This window comes from Mixophyes fleayi, chromosome 4 (assembly GCF_038048845.1).
Source record: "Mixophyes fleayi isolate aMixFle1 chromosome 4, aMixFle1.hap1, whole genome shotgun sequence".
In the NCBI taxonomy this organism is placed as follows: domain Eukaryota; kingdom Metazoa; phylum Chordata; class Amphibia; order Anura; family Limnodynastidae; genus Mixophyes; species Mixophyes fleayi.
The window spans coordinates 127,096,818-127,120,782 of NC_134405.1; the positions used below are offsets into that span (position 1 = coordinate 127,096,818).

The 23,965-nt window shown below is 40.0% G+C and overlaps 1 protein-coding gene across 1 annotated transcript in view; it reads left to right on the forward strand.

The window, feature by feature from the left end:
- The window catches only part of LOC142152000 (hydroxylysine kinase-like), a 38,810-nt gene extending 20,512 nt beyond the window's left edge, over positions 1-18,298 (forward strand). Inside the window, exons 3-4 of the mRNA XM_075208176.1 lie at positions 3,375-3,558; positions 17,436-18,298. Coding sequence (XP_075064277.1) covers positions 3,375-3,558; positions 17,436-17,905 — 654 coding nt within the window. The 3' untranslated portion in view covers positions 17,906-18,298. The remainder of the gene's footprint in view (positions 1-3,374; positions 3,559-17,435) is intronic.
- Positions 18,299-23,965: the final 5,667 nt, after the last annotated feature.

Genomic DNA, 23,965 nt, shown 5'->3' on the forward strand with positions numbered 1-23,965 from the left:
AGTGCGCTCATCTCTAATTTTAACATTTACTTATGTATTTACTATAATATTTTTAAGGAATGAAGGTTGGGTAAGGCCTACTGGTTAAGAATAGCAATATTAGTGCACAGTGTAAGTGAAAGTGTAGGGTTTAGTGGTATGTAAAGAGGTTTTAGATTAGGTGGTGGAGAACTGTGCAAAATGTGGGGGTTAGTATTATTTTAAAGCTGATGAAATAAAGTATTTTCAAGATTACATTTTAAAATATATTTTTAGCCGAATTTATCAATTTTTGAACGCATTGGGCCTGATTCATTAAGAAAAGTAAAGCAAAAAATTAGTAACTTTGAACCTTGGCAAAACCATGTTGCAGAGCAAGGGGTGCAAATGAGTTTATTGTTTTGCACATAAGGAAAATATTGGCTTTTTTTTCATGTAGGATGCAAATACTTGATAGCTTTATTTGTACACTTACATTAAAAGTTGTTCTAGGACATGTTCTACCCCAATTCTAAATCTGTCCTCACATTTTAAATTTACCTGCCCCTCCAGTGCAACATGGTTTTGCCAAGGTTCAAAGTTACTAATTTTTTCCTTTCCTTTCCTTAATGAACAAGGCTCATTGTGACATCTTTGAAACACTATAACTGATACCATCATTCAAGGGGACAGGCCTCAAATAACCTGGAAGCAAACAACATCTATTTTTATAACTTTTTATAATGTCCGGGAGACTCCCTAATTTTTGGGAGTACTCCCAGACTCCTGGGAGTGCAGGGCAACCTTCCGGGTCCAGCTCACCTTGTTTATGAAGTGGGTCGGGGCAGGGCTAAATGCGTCATCCTGGCCCGCCCCCACCCACTGATAGGGTAAATATTGACAGCAGGGGCGCACGCAGGATTGTCCCCCCCCCCCCCAAAAAAAAACCTGCGAGAGAGCTGCTGCGCATGCGCCCGCAGCTCCGTTTCGGCAGCGCTGTCCTATACAGCTAGCGCAACGCTGTCATAGAAGCGTCCGCAGCGGTGTATACCGCATCGCCGCGGACGCTTCTTTGACGGCGCCGCTGCTGCTGTATAGGACAGTGCCGCTATGGTGGGCACTTAGTTAGCGGAGGGGGGGGTTTCAGTGCGCCACTGGAAGGGGGGTGTGAACTAATGGTGTGATTCACGTGGCCATGCTTCCATGATGGAGCCCCCTCCCGGACAGCAGGCTCCAAAAGTTGATAAGCATGGTCAAATTCTGTTTGATGGTGAATATTTTCAAAATCACACCTCAATGGATGTTTAATTATCCTATCCAGGATGTAGGGCTCATGAAAGTACACACAGAAATAACAATAGATCTGAAATTCTGATTTTTCCAGTGCAGGAGGAGTGCTGTTGAAGCACCAGACAGAGTACCAAATAAACAGCGGGAGTCCCGGACATTAGACCCTGCCTATGTGCTAGCTGATGGACACGGAGCCTTACTGCTTAATATTACTGGTGGTTGAAGATCTTCTTAAAGGGCATGGCCATACTGACTCACTCCCAAATATAGCAAGTTAGTTATGATCCTTCTTCCTTATATTGGGGAAGCCCTCATTTGTCAGGAAATACTTTACAGACAACTCTTTAGGAAAAGATCCGGCACTGAGCTACTAATAAGTAGTAGGTTCATAAGTGATTGCAGCTGTTAAAAGGACAATGGCAAGTCCCACTACAAAAAAATTTAACACGCAAGGAAACAGCGCTAAACACTACCATATACAGTACCTTCTAATAGAAAACATTAGATCTAATTATGACAGAGATTTAACATTCAAGAACTGTTCTCATTAATATAAATGCATTTATTATTATTAAAAAAAAATCAAATCATAAAAATTTTATTTATAAAAAAACATACATTGAAAATAGCTGAAGAGCAGATTTATATTCTGTATAGGCCTTCAGTGGCTAAAAATTCTATAATTACCCAAACTGCAAAGAACAGCTGTTCAGTTACTTAGCAAGAGTAATATATGAGAAAGAGTTTTGTATGATATTGTATATGAATTCCTCTCTATGTAACGGCAAATCCAAATAAACGTACTTGGTCTGGAGAGAGCAGTTAACAATGAGTGCAGGTTCTGATATAAGCACATTAGACACTTGTGTCACAAGATGATATAGGCTTCATTCGGTTCCACAATCATCACTACTAAGCAGGTTTTTTAAGTTTAGACGTGATCACACACAGAGCCGGATTTACACCTCATGGGGCCCTAGGCAAGATATCGGTTTGCCCCCCCTCCTTCACACACACAGTGGCCCCTCACACACACATAATACACATGCACAGTGGCCCCTCACACACACATAATACACGCACACAGTGGCCCCTCACACACAAACATAATACACGCACACAGTGGCCCCTCACACACACACATAATACACACACACAGTGGCCCCTCACATACACACAATACACATAATACACACACACAGTGGCCCCTCACACACACATAATACACGCACACAGCGGCCCCTCACATACACACATAATACACACACACAGTGGCCCCTCACATACACACAATACACATAATACACACACACACACACAGTGGCCCCTCACACACACATAATACACGCACACAGTGGCCCCTCACACACACATAATACACGCACACAGTGGCCCCTCACACACACATAATACACACAGACAGTGGCCCCTCACACACAAATACACACACACACACTATTAATATACTACCCTACCCCTCCGCCAACTTACCTTTTTCCATCTAGGAGCCGTGGAGTCTTCATCCCCTTCACACATGGGACGGCACCTGTCTTGTGGTGCACGTCCCATGTGACACAGCAGGCCACACAGAGGAGGGAGGGAGGAGACCAGTCACTACACTAGCCCCGTGTGGCCCCTCCTCCAACTCGGGGCACAACCCCCCCCCCCCCCCCTCCGCATGAGTCGGGGGAAGGGGGCCACAATTTTTTATTTATTTATTTATTTTAATTTTCTCTTGTCCCCCCCAGCTGGGCCCCTCGAGAGCCGCTAGGCCCTAGGCAGGTGCCTAGGTTGCCTAGCGGTAAATCCGTCCCTGATCACACATAACATAAAGGACACCATGTATTATTCAGCTCTGTTTCCTTTCTTGACAAAACTTATGCAGCCCACTCTGTCAAATGTTCTTATTTCCATGTTTTTCGTGTTGTAGTGAATGGAGTTCAAGCATAAACTACAGGAGAGTTTATTGTAAAACATGTACCGAATACCCGCCCTTCCTAATGTCTTCACTACTAATAGATAATAAACTATGTTTTATTGGCGCTCTGAATAACAATTTAAACAACAAGATCATTGATGATTTTTTTTTATTTTTTTTACTGAAAACAATATATTGCCCATTTCAGAAATTCCAGCATCCATTTAAGGAACATTTTCATCGTGGTGATTTTATTTGGAACTTGTCAAACACCCCATTGCTGAGAAAGTACACTTATGCTGTTAAGGAAGAGAGTTTGCGTGAAAAAATTGAAGTAGTCATCAATCAATATGAAGCTTCTGTGCAGCAAAATTTGAAAACCTTTCGTAGATGTAAGTATTATGTTCTTGACCTTTACATATTTTGCAATCAATGAGTTACACAGTGTACTATATGTGTTTCCTACCCTAGTCCTGGTTTGGCTGCACCTACTGCATAAGATGTATAGTTCCCTGACACAAAGGGTCAGATTCACTGATATATAGGGCTATAATTATCTGATCACCTCTAGGCCAAATTCTGCTGCAATTAATGTGTAACAATGCACAATGTCAGAAATATGGAAAGATAACTTTGTAACTGCAAATGTACCTGGGCGCACTATATGCAAGTGTCTCTTTATTTGTTGGTGAAAATAACGGCTATGTAAAAAGGATTCTAAATATTTTATAATAAATTTAAATGTCTAAGGAATGACATTGCCTACATATGGTATCAGATGAATGTGGATGAGATAGCTAGGAAAAAAATTAGAAAAGTAGTCTCACCTAGGGGTTTCCTATTGAAAATAATATTGTCCTAAACACAATATTTATATTTATATTACTACTTGTTAAACATATCAAGTAAAAATGTGAATATCTTGTCAAGGAGACTATTAAGAGCTTGTAAAGAACATTGTATAACATGCACCTTAGGGGAAAATAAATTTATTCACAATATTCATGGTTTCTTTATTAAATATCATTTTGCCAAATCAAGGCACATGTTAGTATCGGAGCTATTCAACAACAGTGTAATGCCAGATATATCACAGATATCTCTGGTGTTCAGTAAAGTATCACTCTTTACGCTGTTCCTTTAGTTCTCTATGGGAACAGTGAACTTGTGCAATTTAGCGAGCTCTGAAAAGCTTAGCTTTGTGGAGCTTGTCTCTCATAGCTAACGTCCCCTTCAGATGGCGTTAGCAACTCTCTCCCAATAGTAAAAGCCTTGCCAGAGAGGGAAGTTCTGCTTGACACTCCTCCACACCTTCCTCTAAGTTCAATAGCCACGCATGTGTAGAGAACAGACTGGCACAGTACCTGGAAGTACACTCTTTCACTGTTGCGATCATTTCTCCGTTATTGCATCTCTTATCGCTGCGGATCGCGATGGTAAAAGATGTTAATTAACAGGCAAACTTTCTGAAAGTACTTAAAAAGACCCTTTGGACTTCAACTTATCTCCAGAAAAGCAGAACCACCTATAGGTAAATTTACTCCACACACACACATGATAACAAAACTTCTCTACACTGCAACACATTCCCTAAATCCAAAGTTACAACTTTTCTTACTACATCTGTTTAGTAAAGTCTAAAAACATATCCTATATGGCCCTGTGAACTATTTGTGGTGCTTTATAAATTCAATATAATAATAATAATAATAATAATACCATTAAATGACCGGCACAAAATCAAATACAACACTGTACTGATATCATGTAGTCTTACATTTGAAGTTGAATCAAGATTCTTGAGAATTGAGTCTCCAATCATGCACTAGATCACAGAATGTGCATCATTACATACAAATATAACATACATATATTATAAAAAATGTACATGGATGTACTTTTTGCAAAAACAATACACTGTCATAAATTCACTATAATATACATGGATCACAAGGCTAGAGACCACACAAATGCACAGTAATGCATTCTTCCATGCTTTCAGGTAAACATAGGGAATGGTATTCTCTGCATATATACCAGACAACCTATTTTGTGGGATAAACACACTTGTACACATGTGATACAATTGCACACATGAATCCTCTAGCAATATAAAAAAACTTGCATTCATACAACAGCCCAGAGATAGATCAAGAGGTATATTTATCAAATAAAGACATACACTATATGGACAAAAGCATTCGGACACTTGACCATTTCACCAACAGGGACTGTAATGGCATTGTATTCAAATACATCTATTTTAATATGGAGCTAGTTCCCCTTTTACAGCGATAACAGCTTCCACTCTTCTCGGAAGACTTTCCACAAGATGTTGGAGTCTTTCTGTGGGAGTTTGTGCCCATTCATTCTATGAGGTCAGGCACTAATGTTGGACAAGAAGGCCTGGCTCGCAATCTCAGTTCCAGTTCACCCCAAAGGTTTTCAATGGGGTTGAGGTCAGGGCTCTGTGTGAGCCAGTCAAGTTCTTCCACACCAAACTCATCAAACCATGTCTTTGTAGTCTTTGCTTTGTACACTGGGGCACAGTCATGTTGGAATAGAAAAGGGCCTTCCCCAGACTGTTGCCACAAAGTTGGAAGCTTAGCATTGTCCAAAATGACTTGTTATGCTGAAACATTTAGATTGCCCTTCACTGGAGATAAGGGGCCTAGACCAAATTCTGAAACACAGCCCTATACCATTATCCCACCTCAACCAAACTTCACAGTTTGGCATAATGCAGTCAGGCAAGTAACGTTCTCACGCCATCCACAAATCCCATAAACTTTTTTTATACCTTTAAACTAAATCACAATTTCCTTTTATAAACCAAAATGAAGTCCCCTGACACAGAGTTAACATAAACCAAATGATCTCCTCCATTTCAACTATGTAGAGTTCTAAAATCAAGCTAAGTCTGAATTCATAAGAACACAGAGACATTATTAAGTGTAATTTAATATGCTTAAGATGAACAACAATTAAAAAATGGCATTCAAAGATATAATACAATAGTTTTGTGTAAAATAAAAGGTAATAAAACAACAGGAATGGTACACTCCCAAAAGTGAACAAAATTGTTAGATTTACAGGACATTTTAAACATGCTTACAGTGTAATGTCAGGACCAAGTCTGTGTAGATGCAAATTAGTTGTTTATGACCTCTCTGCAAACATCTATTAAGTCAGGGTTTGTTTACACTGGCCTAACTTCCTACCAGAATGTCCTAACAAGATGCTATTACCTCCACACACCAGGAGGTACGTTTCCCTTCATTTACATACTATACATAACTCCTGTTATTATGTGTCCTTATTTCCCTTCATTCATACTTATCCTTGCTGCTCTGCCCCCCCTCACATTAAAATGTGCGGAGATATCACAGATATCAACAAGAATGGGATGGGTCTGTTAGTCGGATTTTGCTGATGTTGTTGATGTAACCTTGAAGAGAGATTTAAAGATATTTATCTGTTAAGATCCATGCCAAAAATTGGTATTGGCCACTCATCTGGAACTCTATATCCAAAAATACAAATACCTCTTGGAGCTAAATGAAGAGTTTAGCACAATCAAAGAGGTGCATTAATTTAGCCTCCTCCTTTCAGGTTTTAACCCATGGCTGAACACAGAGTTTATATGAGCCACACCAAGCTAATACTATGAATTAATTCACAAACACATATTTGCAGTTTTATATGATTAGAAATTGGCTTGCATATGACACCTTCCTCATCATGGAGGACTTTAATAGCCTTATAGACAATCTCTCTGGTCCTGCTGCCTCCAAACTTCTTTCCCTCTCCTCCTTTATCTCAATGGACCTCCTCTTCCTCCCACCACAGTGTCCATTCCCTTGATTATTATTATTATTAATTTTTATTTATAAGACGCCACAAGGCGTCCGCAGCGCCGTACAGGGACAAACTAATTACAATACAATGGAAGACAGCACAGTACAGTAAACAGTAAGCACAGTAACTCAGTAAGCTCAATGCACAGCTAGAGAGGGCGGGGAAGGGGGAGGGAGGATCCGCAAACGACGGGGCCCAAGAAGGAGGGCGCAGAAGACAGGGGGACCCCCAGGGGGGGGGGAGGGAGCGAGAATGGACTAGGGGTGGCGGACTTTCGAGGAGGAGGGCTAAGTAGCTTGAGAGCAGAGTTAAAAGTGGTGGAAACAGGAGGAGAGATGGCCCTGCTCAGAGGAGCGTACAATCTAGGGGGAGGGGTGGACAGACAGAGAGACGCAGGGGAGAGAGGGAGAGTAGGGGGATGGAGGCAGAAGATAAGGTAGGAAGTTAAGTGGGAGACAGAAAGGCTTTAAGAAAAAGGTGGGTTTTTAGGGCCCGTTTGAAACTAGACAGATTAGGGGAAGTTCTGATGTAGGGAGGGAGCTTGTTCCAGTGGAGGGGGGCAGTGCGGGCGAAGTCTTGGATACGCGCATGGAAGGAGGTTATAAGGGGGGAAGAGAGGCGACGGTCAGAGGCAGAACGGAGAGGGCGGGATGGAGCATGAATAGAGAGGAGAGTGGAGATGTAGGGCACAGTGGAGTTGGCGAGGGCCTTGTAGGTGAGTGTGAGGAGCTTAAAGAGGATTCTGAAGGGGAATGGGAGCCAGTGAAGGGCTAGGTAGAGGGGGGAGACAGAAGAGGAGCGGCAAGAAAGGAAAATAAGCCTAGCGGCAGTGTTAAGAGCTGATCGAAGGGGATCGAGATGAGAATGGGGGAGGCCAGTGAGGAGGAGGTTGCAGTAGTCCAGGCGGGAGATGATCATAGAGTGGATATGGCATTTGGTGGCATCTTGGGAGAGGAAGGGCCGGATGGGAGCGATGTTACACAGCTGGAAGCGGCTGGATTTAGCAAGAGAGAGGATGTGGGGGCCAAAGGAGAGAGAGGAGTCGAGGATGACACCAAGGCAGCGAAGTTGGGGAACAGGGGAGATAGAGGTGTTGTCGACATTGATGGAGAGGTCAGAAGGGGATTAGGTATGAGAGGGAGGAAAAACTATGAGCTCAGTTTTGGCAAGGTAAAGTTTGAGGAATCAAGAGGACATCCAGGAGGAGATGGCAGAGAGGCAGGCGGACACCCTAGAGAGGAGGGAGGGAGAGAGATCAGGAGAGGAGAGGTATAGTTGAGTGTCTTCAGCGTAAAGGTGGTAGCTGAAGCCGAAGGAGCTGATGAGTTCACTCAGGGAGGAGGTGTATAGAGAGAAGAGTAAGGGTCCCAGAACAGAGCTCTGACGGACCCCGACTCAAAGGGTGGACGGGGGGGAGAGAGACCCAGAGGTGGTGACAGAGAAGGATCGGTGAGTAAGGTAAGAGGTGAACCAGGACAGAACTGGGCCGGAGAGGCCGAAAGACTGGAGGGTGTGAAGGAGGAGGGGGTGGTCAACGGTGTCGAAGGCTGCAGAGAGGTCAAGGAGGATGAGAAGAGAGAAGTGGCCCCTGGCTTTAGCAGAGAGGAGGTCATTGGTGACTTTAGCCAGGGCAGTTTCAGTGGAGTGGAGGGGGCGGAAACCAGACTGGAGAGGATCAAGGAGGGAGTATTCAGAAAGGTAGGATGTGAGACGGCTGCAGATGAGCCTCTCGAGAATTTTGGAGGCAAAAGGGAGAAGAGATATGGGGCGATAGTTCGAGAGAGAAGTGGGGTCGAGATTAGGTTTCTTAAGAATGGGGGATACGAGAGACTACATAGGTAGGAGAAGACAAGATCAAGGGAGTGACCAAGGCAGTGGGTAGAGGAGGATGTCCATTGGGTGAGACCAAAGGAGGAAGAGAGGATGAGCAGTTTGCTGGAAGCAGGGTAGGTGGGGTTGTCGATGGGGATGTTAAAGTCACCGAGAATGATCGAGGGGAGATCGGAGGAGAGGTGGTGAGGAAGCCAGCTAGCAAAGTTGTCAAGGAAGAGGGAGGTGGGGCTAGGGGGGCGGTAGATGACAGTGACGCAGAGGTGGATGGGGTAGAAGAGGCGGATGGAGTGAGCTTCAAAGGAGGAGAAGGAGAGGGAGGGTTCAGGGGGAATGACACGAAAAGTACAGGTGGAGGAGAGGAGGAGGCCAACTCCACCGCCTAGGCGGGCACCAGGTCTGGCGGAGTGGGTGAAGGAGAGGCCACCATAGAAGAGGGCAGCGGGGGAAGTAGTATCAGAATCGGAGAGCCAGGTTTCAGTAACGGCAAGAAGGTTAAAGGAGTTGGATAGAAAGAGGTTGGGTATAGTAGTCAGCTTGTTGCGGACGGATCTGGCATTCCAGAGGGCACAGAAGAAAGGGGGAGAGGAGAGGGGGTAAATGGGGATGAGGTTAGCAAGATGAGCAGCGCGCGGGGGAGGGCGGGGAGGAATGGGAGAGGTAGGGCGGGGGAGAGTATGGGTATGGAGTGAGAGCAGGGAGACATAGTAGGAAGAGAGAGTAACAGAACTGGGAGATAGTGGGGACAGTGAAAAACAGGTGAGAACAATGGCAGGAAGACAATGAAAAGGTGGAAGACAATAACGAATTAGGGCGTGGAGGGCATGGAACAACAGTACAGTGAGATAATAAGGACAATGAAATCAGGTAAGAATGATAGCAGAACAGTAAGATAATAAGGACAGCGGATAACAGGTAAGAATAAGCAGGGAGACAATTGCAAGATGGAGGACAATAACCAATTAGGGCATGGAAGGCAAGGAATAATAGAAGGAGAGGTAATAAGGACAATGGAAATAGGCAAGAATAATAACAGGTAAAAGTAGTTGCTGGTAAATATAAAATCAGGAAAAACAAGATAAAGGCATATAAATAGTAGAATAATAACAGGCAAAAAGTAGTTACTTGTAAATGTACAATCAGGAAAAACAAAATAATGGCATATAAAATAATGTTTTATATGCAGTTGATGCAGTTAAGCCAGGGATTCAGCAGGAGAAGGGCCAACTGACAAGCCGGGTCGGTACACAGCAGATCAACTGAGTCTTGATCTGGTCTTTTCCCACCTCTATATTGTCTCTGACTTTAACAATTCACCTTTCTCTCTCTCTCTGACCACCATCTCCTCTCTTTTAGCATTTCCACACACCTCTCACCTCCCCCATACCCTAAACTTACTTTCAAAATTCAAACTTAACTTGGAGCTTCTGTTGCTGGAGACTGCTGCTCTGCTGACTGAGCAATTCTGGCTGCTGGACAGCTCCCTGCCTTTACTCTGTGTTATAGCTCCTGTTCTCCTGATGTTCCAGTATGTTTTAGCTCCTATTAATGCCTTGTTTGTTCCTGTCTTTAATGTGTGAATATTGTGCTCCTGCCTGTAATCTAGTATCTGTTGCTGTTGCTGAATTTCTGCCTCCAATTATCCACTATTTGTGTACCAATCCGAGATTGTCCTTAACTATGCCTCTGCCTCAAACCTTTGCCTTATTTACTTGACTGTGTACCAAATCCTGCTGCCATTGACCATTCTTTACATCATCTAGAGTTCTTCCTTCCTTCTTGCCACTGGATGCCAATTCAGTCTGGACTGTTGCAGAATAATCTGGCCAAAATATAGAGTCCGCAGGAGGAACTCTGCTAATTACTCTAAAGAACCAAATAAAAGAGTTGCAGGAGTTTGCTTGTATTTCTCTGAACAAGATCAGAGAACTAGAAACCCTTGTTAACACTCAGCAAAAATAAATAACTAAATTGCAGGAACATTAAAAAAATAATGACAGATTTCGCCTCCACTATTGCCTTCAAAATTCAGTGGTGATCGTCGCTTATACAGAGGTTTCTTAAATCAGTGCAACATTTCTTTTCAGATGCAGCCTAAACAATGCAATAATGATAAGATCAAGATCTTCTTCATAATTAATGTTTGTGTCAGGATTATTAGTATGAACATCACAGAACATAATGTGAATGAAACAAAGTGGTTTATTTTAAAAACAGGTCACTCAGGTAAAAGTGAGAAGTTGTAAATGATAAGGCAGATTACACAAGTCCATAGAAACTGTGAAACAGAACCCCAGGATACCAAGTAACTAAGGGACAGGAGCACTGAATTCCTGTCACAATAGGTTAACTGACAGTACAGGTGGGTCTGGGTAAACAGGTTTGGCTGCGAAAACTTAAGACCAAAAAAGGTATCCCAAAACAACAACGCTCCCTATTTGATAGCAGCCTAAATACACAATAAAATGCCACTGCATTTAAAACAAACATAAAACAATAAAGTACATAAGGCGCATCAAACAAAATGGTCTCAATTCTCAACACCTAGAATTGGTGTATATTAAGTCCATCATAGAGTTATTTTCTTTTTCTTTCTTATACTTTCAATGTTCCATCAATCATAAATGTTCCTTCAAGCAGTTGTCTCTTGATAATCAAATGTCCCAGCTGACAAAATTCTTATTAATTTCTCCAAGCGATATATAAGATGTTGTTTAATATGGAAAAATAAAGAAATAATGGGTAAGTGGTTGACTAATCACCAATTATATACACCCAGAAAAACCGCTATTCATTAGTGTCAGCAATTATAAGGAACACCCATAAGTGGATATAGAATCAAAACCACACATAGTCGTTAGCATCAGACTTACATAAACATAGAGAAATCCACTCTGATGGTATACTGTTCATCCGTATAAATGTCTCCCTTTGATCCGTTATTCAATCAATATGTATAGGAGAGACAAAATCACATCTGGGGGTAAATGTATCATAGTCCGGTTTTTGCATCCCGCGCGAGATCCGCGAGATGACAGCTAAAATGTAAATCGACGCTGCCTTGTAAAGGGAAACTTGCCTTTACAAGGCAGCGCTGCTTTAAATTTTAGCTGTCAACTCGCCAATCTCGCGCGGGATGCAAAAACCGGACTATGATACATTTACCCCCTGGTGTATTACCTCAAAGATTTATTAAAATACATAAACTATAAAAGAACATCCAAATAAACAATTTCAGCGGCAAATCCTGATTTAAAACAGCTAATGCACTCCTACCAGATAGTAAGAGATGAGTCAGCGTGTCAGTGTATGATCCCAGGCACAGTCAGCTGAACAAACGGCTCTCCTCCAGATAGCGTACTTGCGCTGTAGAAAACAGAATGTCCCGTGTTGACCGGTTGCGTTTCAACCCCGCCTCTGGGGTCTTTATCAAGGTGTCACCTTGATAAAGATCCCAGAGGCGGGATTGAAACACGAGGCGGGGTTGAAATGCGCCTTATGTACTTTAAGGTGTCATCTTGATAAAGTCCCCAGAGGCGGGGTTCAAAACAATGAATGACTTAAATGTGTTAGTAATATGTTTTTTTGTTACAATTAGACACAACTCTGACTCAAAAGTATCTTCTCTGAATCTCTATCCCAGTGATTCTTAGGAAACATTGTATAGTCCAGCAAAGTTTTGGAGACACTATTGACTTATTTAGGCCAAACCACTGGCAAATAGGCCACCATGCTGAACCTGATCGGTTAATAAAGCAGAACCAATATGACCATCAACTACAACTACCAATAACATTGTCCCGCATTGGTCCTCAAGTGTGACTAAAAGATTCCCAATTGTGCTGGTGTCTGCAGGAAAATTTTTTGTTTGTTGCACTTGAGAATCAAGCTTAACCCTTTACACTTCACGCAGTATAATCCAATTTTTTCTGTGTAATCGTCAGGCCCTATTGCTATATACTTGGTTGGTTAAGTAGAGCTTTGGGGATTAATTCACTATATTATTATCACTGTTGAATATAACATGTTTCAGTTTAATTTCACTCCTTGTTTATTTTGATTAGGGACCCTCCCACAATATATTTGACTATAGTTTTTAATTTTAGCCAAGGTAATTAGTCCTTACCTTTCAATGTACCTTCAGTTCATATTATTTTCTTACCTTATTTCCCCCTTCTAATTTATTTTATGTGACCTGCCCCTCACCCCCCCCACTTTCTATTTTACTTCTCATATTGTACCATATATATTCACACATGCAGATCAGCAGCACCCACTAGGTGGCAGCATTATTGCACTGCACCTACTGTAGGTCATGGTACAATATTGATTTCTCAACATTTGAGTGTCTGTTGCCTACATGTGGCAATAATGATGTGCTATAATAGGAAGCACATCAGACATATGTAGCAAACACTAATTTATAAACTGCAGACTGAAGAGTTTCTAAACTCTATCACCTTACCCTTATAAACAAGCTTAACCAGAACCAAGCTAACACTAAGAATAATGACACCGGACAACTGTTAAATTTGTCTAACTAAGTTGCAATTTATTAGATTTCAATTAGAATTTACTTAATTTAAATCGGTGGTGGAGAAGACAAGGATGGTGAGGCGATCCAAACTATGTCAAACTTACCAAACAGTGTATGGCCGTCCGGAACTAACACTGGTCCCAGGACAAGTTCTTTACGATTGGTTGGTGCTAATTCTTGCGTCCGCACTACCAAACAGTGTATGGCCATTCAGCACTAACCACTGGTCCCAGGTCAAACCCTTTACAATTGGCCGGTCCTAAATCTGGCGTCAGCTTGCCTACCACCCTCTGGGCTCACAATGACCTGCCCATACAGAGCAGGCCAAGGAGTCCTATTTAAAGAACCAAGAGCCAAGGTGCTTCGTAGAGGGTAGTGCCCTTTGGCCAATCAGCGATAGCACCGTGTGCCTTCCTGCAACAAATCTGTTCCGCAAAGCAAACGGTTAATGACACATAATAAATACCAAACATATAGGGAGGGTGTGGTGGGATTTCCAGCCGAGTAAAAAAAATGAACATGACTTACCCGGCGTACATCCTCTCCAGCGAGTCAACACCCACCTCCATCCCATTGGCTGGAAACTGGAGAGGAGTTAACCCTTAAGCTGCAGGTACCATTTCTGAGTTTAGGGATGTTTTGCTTATTGCTGCACTTGTCATAAACTGCAGACTGAAGAGTTCCTAACCTCTGTTACCTTACCCTTATAAACACGCTTAACCAGAACCAAACTTAACACAAAGAATAACGACACCGGACAACTGTTAAATTTGACTAACTTAAGTTGCAATTTATTAGATTTCAATTAGAATTTGCTTAATTTAAATTGGTGGAGGAGAAGGCAAGGATGGTGAGGCGACCCAAACTATGTCAAATTTACCAAACAGTGTATGGCCGTTCGGCACTAACCACTGGTCCCAGGACAAGGAAGAAAGAGGTAGAACGGATTTGATGCAGTACAATAAATGACTTGCAGACAAACATTTTACACCCTTCCTTGCCCCACATTGTCATCATTTTGTGGGACCCAGCATACGTATATACCATTTATACATTTTCGACTTCCAACGACCTAGTGCCTTAATGTTGTCAATGGAGGCTCCAAGACTGAGCAGCAGCAGTAGCCGCCCCGATTCTGAACAAATGTGTGCCAAACAGTGTAGGATCCAGAACGGATCGTTGCAAGGCTTTCTTAAACAGCGCATTGAATTGATATTTACTCAATGATGCACCACCTGCATGCACTAACAAAGGCACTCCCTCCGGGGGGCATACTGCTGAAAAACGATTACACCATGCTACGGGGCATATCTCAGTGTCTTCTGCTGACTTCATTAACAACCAGTGGCCCTTGCCCAACTGATCAGTTTTGGACTGCAGTATTTTATATGCCACCTGCGAGGAAACAATTTTGACAGCCTTGCAGAGTAACGCGCTGCCTACCTTGTGCTGCGATTTCGCTACTAGCTCGCTTACCCTGAATGCCCAAAAAAAGGCCATCGAGAATGCCGTACTAAATAGGACTGTTTCATAGTCGCTGTCTGTTACCTGACTCAAGGTCCCTATTAGCTGCTTCAAAATGTCTGCAGATACCGGCTGTCTGACATCATCCTCTCTAGGTTGTAACTTGCGGCATCCCCTAAGAGCTCTACCAATAAGGAAATTCTTTATGTCCTCTGTACCTAAGATACGGGCCGAAAAGGATATGCCTGTCAACAGCAGGGAGACTAAGGACTTGGTGGCACCTGCTTGGCACTTAGCCCATATGAAAGCCAGAATGTTATCTGCCTCTGGCTGCTCTGCCCTTCCTCTTGCTTTCACGAAACTGAGCCATTGAAGCCATGCTGACCGGTACATTCTCCTGGTACGAGGGGCTAATGATGTTTCCGCTAATTCCCTTATGTCGGCTCGATGATCTCCCAAACATAAGCCGGACATGTCGTACCTTTCAACTGAGTCTGTGGGGGCAGCTCTCGGAACCATTGCCATTGACGACATGGTAGGGCGTCCGCTATTTTGTTGTCAACCCCTGGGACATGCAATACTCTGAATGAAATGTCATGTGCCAGGCATCTGAGTACCATGTGTCTCAGCAGACTGATAGCTTGTGGTGAATATGCACTCTGTCTGTTTATACATTCCACTATCCCCAAAGTTATCGCACCAGCAAACAATGTCTCTCCCTTTCAGTTTCGTGACCCACAATTCTATTGCGACTATAATAGGGAAAAGCTCTAACACCAACAGGTTTTTAATCAAACCGCTCGCAATCCAGGACTCAGGCCAAGGAGCCACACACCATGAACCCTGGAAATAAGTGCCGAAACCCCACGACCCGGAAGCGTTGGTATGCAAGTCTAGTGAGACAGAGGATAGTGCTTCAGAAGGCCAGATACACACACCGTTAAATGTCGAGAGGAATTCTGACCAGATTGCCAAGTCTCCTCGGATGTCTTTTGACAGAAATAGCCTACTATGAGGACTGGTTAGACCTGCCGTTGCTAGTTGGAGCTTCCTGCAAAAAATTGCTCCCCCCAGTAGTGTTGGAAAAAAACAAGGAACACAGGGATAAAACTGCATAAAGTAATGGGTTTATTCTCTTTGCTTGTGGCATAAGGTTTTACCACAGCAGCAGATAAGTAGCGATAGTGTAGGGAAGTAATACCACAATACCATCAACATTCAATGTTATTCAACATGTCACAAAATAAATAGCATTTTAGGAATCTTGGTTCACCAATATGCATACATAAATTAACACCATACATAGATCACTGAATAAATATATCCCACTTTACATTTAGGCACTGTGCTTTAGTGAAATGGATTTCACTGGATAGATACTTTAGGAGACAACCGGTTGCTACGAGTTAAATAGACCATTACACCAAATGCTGCGGCAGCAGATAATATAGACCAATCAATCACAATCTTTTAGTGCAATTATACAGATTATACTTATCACACAAAAATCAGTAGAGATGCAACAAGGATTAATCCAGCTGGTTCAGGTTAGGTGCTTTAGAAGAAATGACTGTACATTAGGGTCACTTTATGATATACAAAACCCAAGGGAGTAAATTGTAATCCACAGGTTTAAGCAAAGTTTCAGCTGACACATGAACCTTATTTACTTGTGAAAGTTGAAATCAGTAACCTTGATGCATGCGTGAATCCTGAGCTCCGTAAACAATGGCAATTCTGTACCATAAATGATTTCCAGTATAAAGGACTCAGTGTCCACTTAGCAATCTGTCTAATGGAATAAGCAGCTCTCTCTAAGCAACTGTAGGGTTAAATATTTTGCAATTCTCTTATCAGCAACCATTTTAAGCAGTTTAACAACAGAATCAAACTTCTAATACAATATAGACAAACTACTAATGAGTGATTGCTCTCTATGTCCCAGCTTGCAGATAACTTTAAATGCAGCAGATTTGATTGGAACAAATTCTTCCTTTAGACAGTGATATAACACCTCTCAATAGCAATACTACAGTCCTGGTCAGTGGTTTTAATATCATAGTTTGATGTCTCACTTAAATAACTTGAACATAGCAAAGCAAAATAAACGTATCTGTATTCATTTGAGTCCTGCTGACATCTCATGGGCAGTGGCAAGTTAGGTCTTTTCCTATACTGCAAAGGTGCTTCTTTCTGAGCTGGCTGCAAACATCCCTCAGGACATCAATTCAGCCATGGAATTCAGTGGCTCTTTGTGGGAAGATCCTCTATAAGCTTAGCCAACAGTCACACATCACTTCTCTCCGTAGCCAGTCTGTTTTTTGGCTCCTCCCTTTTCCCCCCAAGAATTTCCTGAATCTTTCTAGTTCATTCACTGCAGTATGCCCATCCCAAAATAGCAGATGCAATTTGCATTTACCTTCCCAGAGGCACTCTGGGGAACTGTAGTTTTATGAATGAGTGCATACAGTAATATACTAGTGATTTGCAAGGTATTACATTTTGGTAAAATGTAAATGAAAATTTGAGCTGTTTTAAATTAAAAATAAATTTCATGCCAATTGTTTTTCCTCCTTCTAGGCATAAATCACGGAGACCTGAATGACTACAATATCTTATTACAAAAGACTAACTTATCAGATGGATGCACTAAGGAACTGTACAAAGTTTCAGGAATTCTAGATTTTTGTGACTTGAGCTATGGTTATTATGTTTTTGAAGTAGCAATCATTATAATGTACATGATGCTGGAAAATGCTGACCCTATTTCTGTAGGGGGATATGTACTGGCAGGATTTGAAAGCATTGTTCCATTGACAAGAGAGGAAAAAAATGCTCTATTCACTTTAGTGTGCTGTAGGTTTGCACAGTCTCTAGTAATTGCCAGGTACAGTGTCCTACTTTGCTCAGAGAATGAAGAGTATCTCTTGATGACTGCAAAAAACGGATGGAAGCATTTAACAACACTGCTTGATACGGGCAAAGAAGCTGTGGAGAAGATCTGGGAAAAAATTGCAAGATCATACAGGGATAAAATAAACCAGAATTAATTGTTATATTGTGGATGATAATTGGAGCAAAATAGAAAGTACAATAATGCAGAGAAATTAAAAGGAGCAAGAGATGACCTGAAGAAACATAGACCAAGACAAAGCATATCAGGATTAATATTGGAACAATGTTGTATGTCATATGCCTAAGAAAATCTTGGGAATAATGTTTCTATATTTGGGTAAAATGAATCACATAAGATGACACCCTTGTGCATAAGCTACAATGTATAATATATTCCTTCTAGACTGAGTCAGGAGGGTACAACAAGCTGTTTTTCAAAATAAAATCAACAAGAAAATACATGTCCCAATCCATCCTTAACAGAGCCACAAAATCATAGTCCTCAGACCAAAAAGATTTGTTTTCATAATAAAGAAATTTCCTACTTATGCTGATGTGTCTTCTTCCAGAGCTGTTGTACGGTACATTGTAAATACACTCTATTAGCTCTACATTTAGGTAGAAACAATTTACATGATCTTGAGAATAGAGTTTACTGACCCCATGTGGATATTTCTTGCATACACAAGTTGAATGAGTTTTCTCAGATCAAGAACTGTTTAGAAGGCTAATGTTTCTCCACCAGAAGGAGTTTAGAGAAGAAGTTGGTGTCTCTTTGAGCGGTAGGTACTAGGTAAATTTCCTAGACCAAGAGAATAATTTAATCTGAAATTCTTCCTCCGACAGTGCATTTGTCTTGGGCAATCTTTAATGAGGATATAGAGCTAAAGGCAAGATGCTGGGATGGGTCAATAATGAGTTATATTTCTTCCTGTGATTTAGAATATTTAATGTCAAATAAATTAAAACTAAAAGAGAAAAGGCATCTGATTTAAAGTTTTTGGACCCAGGACAAAAAAACTAGCAAAATACCAAACTGAGAAAAGAAGTGTCTAGCATGCTTGTTGTGCTTTTCAGATATTGTTCTGTTTGGAGGTATTGAGGATTCTTGTAGTCCTATCCTAACAACTTTGTCCCTGTTTTCACTGATGCATTTTTTTTCTGCAGCCATTTTTCTAGAATAGAAGCAACAAAGATGATTTTTCCCCAGAATTATAACAGTTACATAATACTGCTCCTAATCTGTTGAAGCATCTACCTCTAAGAAGGTACTGGAGCTGAAGGAAACACTTATTCTATGGAGATGAAACAAGGGTGTCTCCAGGAAAGAATTTGTCCTGAGTTCTAGTACTAGACAGGGTTATGCTTCTGACAGTGGCCATAACGTCTGTGATTCTCATTGGCTCTATGGATCAACCACCCCCCTCCATATGGCTATGGTTTTCAGTTGAGTTTGTGACACAAACCACAGAGCCCTGGCTATAACTGCTGCACAGATCGGCCTCCAGGAAAGAAATATCTTTAAGAATTAGTTTTATGTTTTTGCTGTTTTTGTAAAGCTTCTTATTGTGTTGCCATACACTATTTAATGTTTAATGCAAATACTGCATGTAAAAAAAGTACTTGCTAAGTATACGGCAGCACAGCCAGATCAGCAGATTCCATACACTTGCATGTAGGGCCACAAGTGTGCAGAATAAATGGTGCCTCGTTATAAAGTAATTGCCCCTTCATAATGATAACACTGTCATAATTAATTAATTTAACAGTCAAATAATGTTTCCCCCATAATTTTATTATAAATTAATATTGCTGTCTTAATTTCATGATATCATGACCTTATTGTGGGAGGTGATTTTGAGAGTGGATGTACGGGTGTATTCATGTGTTATCACACTTTGCAGTAATTATAAGGCATCTCTTCCCCAAGTGTTGTGTGCTGGTGACAATATTGGTGCTTACTGACTTATCAAGTAATTGACATAGGAGTAGTCAAGGTCTTCTTAAGTCTCAATAGAAATAATTGATCGCATTGTGTTTCAGAAATAACAATACTAACTTTGAACAGTAGATGGCAGTGTCACTTTATCTAAGATTAAAATGTGAATTGTAAGTGCCATTAACAATACAACTAAAACTTGTTTTGGATCAATTCTGAATGAAATTTAACTTATGTTAAATGGGTGGGTTATATATATATATATATATATATATATATATATATATAATATATATATATAATATAAAACAACGATGATTACAATGATTACAGCATACAATACAAAATAATAAAAGACACAAAGAAAAAAATTCCACTATTTCCTGTACAACAATTTTTCTCTTAATGCATGAGCAGGAAAGCACATGCATCCCAAGGTAATCCAGTGTAGTATATCACATAAAATATTATGAGGAGCACATAAAGACAATAATCTATATACTAAAATGGAAAAAAGGGGAAAAAAACTGAGAAAAGCTTCATTAGTTGATAAAGGGAGCAATCTCAAAGGCTTCATTTATTCCATAAGTCTTAAAGTATCACGTTTGAAAGCCCAATGCATTTCACAGCATGCAAGCTTATTACTCAGGCTACCACCTCTAGCCCCCAAGGTTACATGTTTTATTGCCTTGAACTTGAGGCCACTATAATCCGCATTGTGATAAGTTATAAAAAGTTAGGCGAAACAGAATGCAATTCAGACTTATTTTTGAAAGCTCTAACATGCTCTTGAATCCTCAATTTTAGAGCCTTATTATTTTATTATATAGATCACATACGTGGTTAGACAGTTCATCATTTTTTGTAACATCTATAAATACCACAGGCAACCTTATCTAGAAAAGTTACTTTTGCACTGCTTACACTTTAGCATACTAGGTGCTATAAGCGCTTTTGTTTTTACTAAGCCCTTATTAATTACCTGACCAGGTGATCCCCTATCTTTAATTGTGTCCACATAGATTTGTATCTGCTCATCACATGTCTCTTTATCTGTACAATTTCTTTTAACATGATTAAATTGTGAGAGAGGAATATTATTTTTACATTTCATAAGGTGACAACTTCCGTAATGTAAATAACTTTTAGTATCAAGCTTTTTAATAAATGTCTTAGTCGTAATCACACCATCTTTTATTTCCAGGACCAAGTCCAGAAACTCTACACTAATGCCATTAGACTTTGAAGTGAGTCGCAAATTTAAATCATTTATATCCAGACATTTAAGAAATTCTTCTAATACATCTAGTGGGCCATCCCAAATCATTATAATATTGTTGATGTGTCTACAATAAAAGACTATAGATTTCAAAGAGGGTTTTTTTCACTATATAAAAAAATCAAGTTCCCATTTTCCCATATACAAGTTGGCAAAGCTGGGTGCAAATATTGTGCCCATTGCTGTGTCAGAACTAAGAAATAACTAATCGCTTTTATTCCATTGACATGATCTATCGCTGATTATAGGGCTTGGACGTCAACTGTCACCCATCTATAACTCTACTTCCAATGTATAGTTTCCAAAATCTGTCAATAAAGAGGTAGTGTCCTTTAGATAAGCTGGCAAGTCTACAACATATTTTCTTTAAAAAATGTCCACAGAGGTTAAGAAACTAGATAGAAAGACTTTTTTGACTCCCAATGTGGTTGGGGCAGATTTGGATATTGATGTTGGTGGGTTTCAATCAGATAAAATTGATGTTAGTAAATGTAGGAAAGAAAAAAGGAAGAATCAAGGTGTGGATATAGAATGAGCATTTATTTCTAAGTATAATAAAGCATCTTTGACTATTCAAAAAATCATTCACTCTAATTACCCTATTTTGAAACAAGACCCAGTATTGAAGTCACTCTTACCAAAAAAAAACAATTGTGGTTTTAAAAGAGCCAGTAATCTGAAAAATATGCTTGCTACTAGTTTCTTGAATCCACAGGGTAAAAAATTCCAAAAGAAACCTGAGATGGGTGAATTTGGGTCCTTGAGAAAGGTTAATCTGGAGTGGATGCCATAAATTCCAGATGGTTCCTTTAGATGCGGAGGACAACGTTGTATTATTTGCAAACATATGCAGAACAGAATATATTCTGTTGACACTAGGGATGGTGAAAAGATGTTTAAGATTCTTGGATTTATTAATTGTAATTCAGTTTTTGGAATTTACCTACTTAGGTGTAGTTGTAATATGTACTATGTGGGGCGTACTACAAGAAAACTTAAAATAAGATTTAATGAACATAGAAGAAATATTTTGAAAGGGTTGAGAACCCACAGTGTATCAAGACATTTTTCGGAGAAGCATAAGTGTAATCCTGACTGTCTCACGATTATGGGTTTGGGGTTCATTAAACCTGCACCTAGGGGAAGAGATCATTTAATAAGCCTCTGTAAATAGGAGGTTTTTCTGGATCTATCTTTTAAAAACACTGTCCCCTGCGTGTCTTAATGAATCTATTAAACTTAGTCAAATGGTTTAGTGTATGATTGTGGATTGGAATTATTTAATATAATTATTATAGGTAATTTGTTTTTTGTTTTTTATTTCTTTGTCTCCTAGTAGGAATTTTATGATGATTGATAAGATGATTATTCTTATTATATAATTTTCTAAAATAGATCATGGGAGATACCTTATGTGATTGATTAATTTTAGTGTTTTCTGTATAGAGTAAAATATTGGTATTGAAGTCCTTTGTGACAATTTATTATAATTGGATGCTTTTGGTAAATTATTTTGGCTTTTGGGCACCATTGTACAATAAATTAATGTTAAATAATGAGATTTATTGACTACGATGGAATTAAGGATAAAGAGAGAAATAGAGATAAAAATATATCATATTAATAACTTTTGAATATACAAAAAGAAACTCTATAACAAAATAAATAAATAACATATGGATTGGGATAGATCTTTAAGATCAAATAAGGTCCTTTTTTGACTTCTTAAACTGTTTTTTGCACTGTGGATTTCCTGCTGGATTAACAACAGGTATATGGTATTTTAATTAGAGGAGGTTGAACTATATAGTATTTCCTCTAGCAGAAAACTGGATCATTTCTCTGATGAAGTTGCCCGCTGGCAATGAAACGCGTTAGTGGTTATACATGTCTCATTGTAATCGGATATTCAATATGCTGGTTTAACTGTTCGGCTATTTAAGGAATTGCTATAGCCTTTGTACTATTGCCGTGAGGTCCCGAATTGAATATATCGCTACAATAGTAGCTGATTAAAGATATTTGGCAAGTGTTGCAGAGTCATATTAACGGAGCCTGAGAAGGAACATTATCATACATCGCTAACTTGTATTGTTTACTCATTGCATATTGAGCAGTGATATTATAATTTTTAATTAGTATATATTGTTTTAATAAATGTTTATTGAATCAAATATCTACAGTGCAATAACAGGTATATATCTTGTTATTTTATTTAGTGATATCTAGAATGCAGACCGTGTGCATTGGTCCTCATGTTCACTGCCATATATAGCGCCAAAATATTTTCTTTCTTATTTGCAGCATGTGCTTCTATTCCTACATAACTGTGCATGGATGTGTGCTACGCAAATATGATATAAATATGTTTTTTACACCACAAAGGACTGACCAGGGTAATACAGACTGTGACTGTATAAGGATATTGCTGCATTTTATTATATGCAAAATATGTAAAAACAAGATTCAGTTTTAAAATATTTAAATGAGCTTACAGGAGTGGAGACTGCATATACATGAAAATATTGCTGAATTTACTTGGCACTGCCAGGCTTTTAAGCCACATAAAATAACCAGAAACTCAATAAAAGAAGTACTTTTCCAGAAAGTTTAGCAATGTCCCTGGTAATATGTGCTTAGATATGCAGACGTAAAACAATATCATCAATAAATATACATAAAAATATTTATACATTTAAATAAAGCCAACTGTTACTCTCTAGACTTATATCCTGTCTAACATGAATTATGATAAAATAGTAGAGTGTGCTTAGTGGTGCAGTTGGACATAAGAGGATTTTCTTAGTCATATCATATTGGGGGAGTTAATTACTCTGACCCCACACTGCCCCATGTAGAGCAGCAGGTATTTTGGCCTGTTTCATTCAGTGGTTCTCACAGAATATAGAGCCCAGGAGGGAGCCAATCACACTAAGGGCCCCATTTTAAGTTAGGCAAGGGTGCAAATGCATTTCTTTTGCATATAATGAAAAGTAA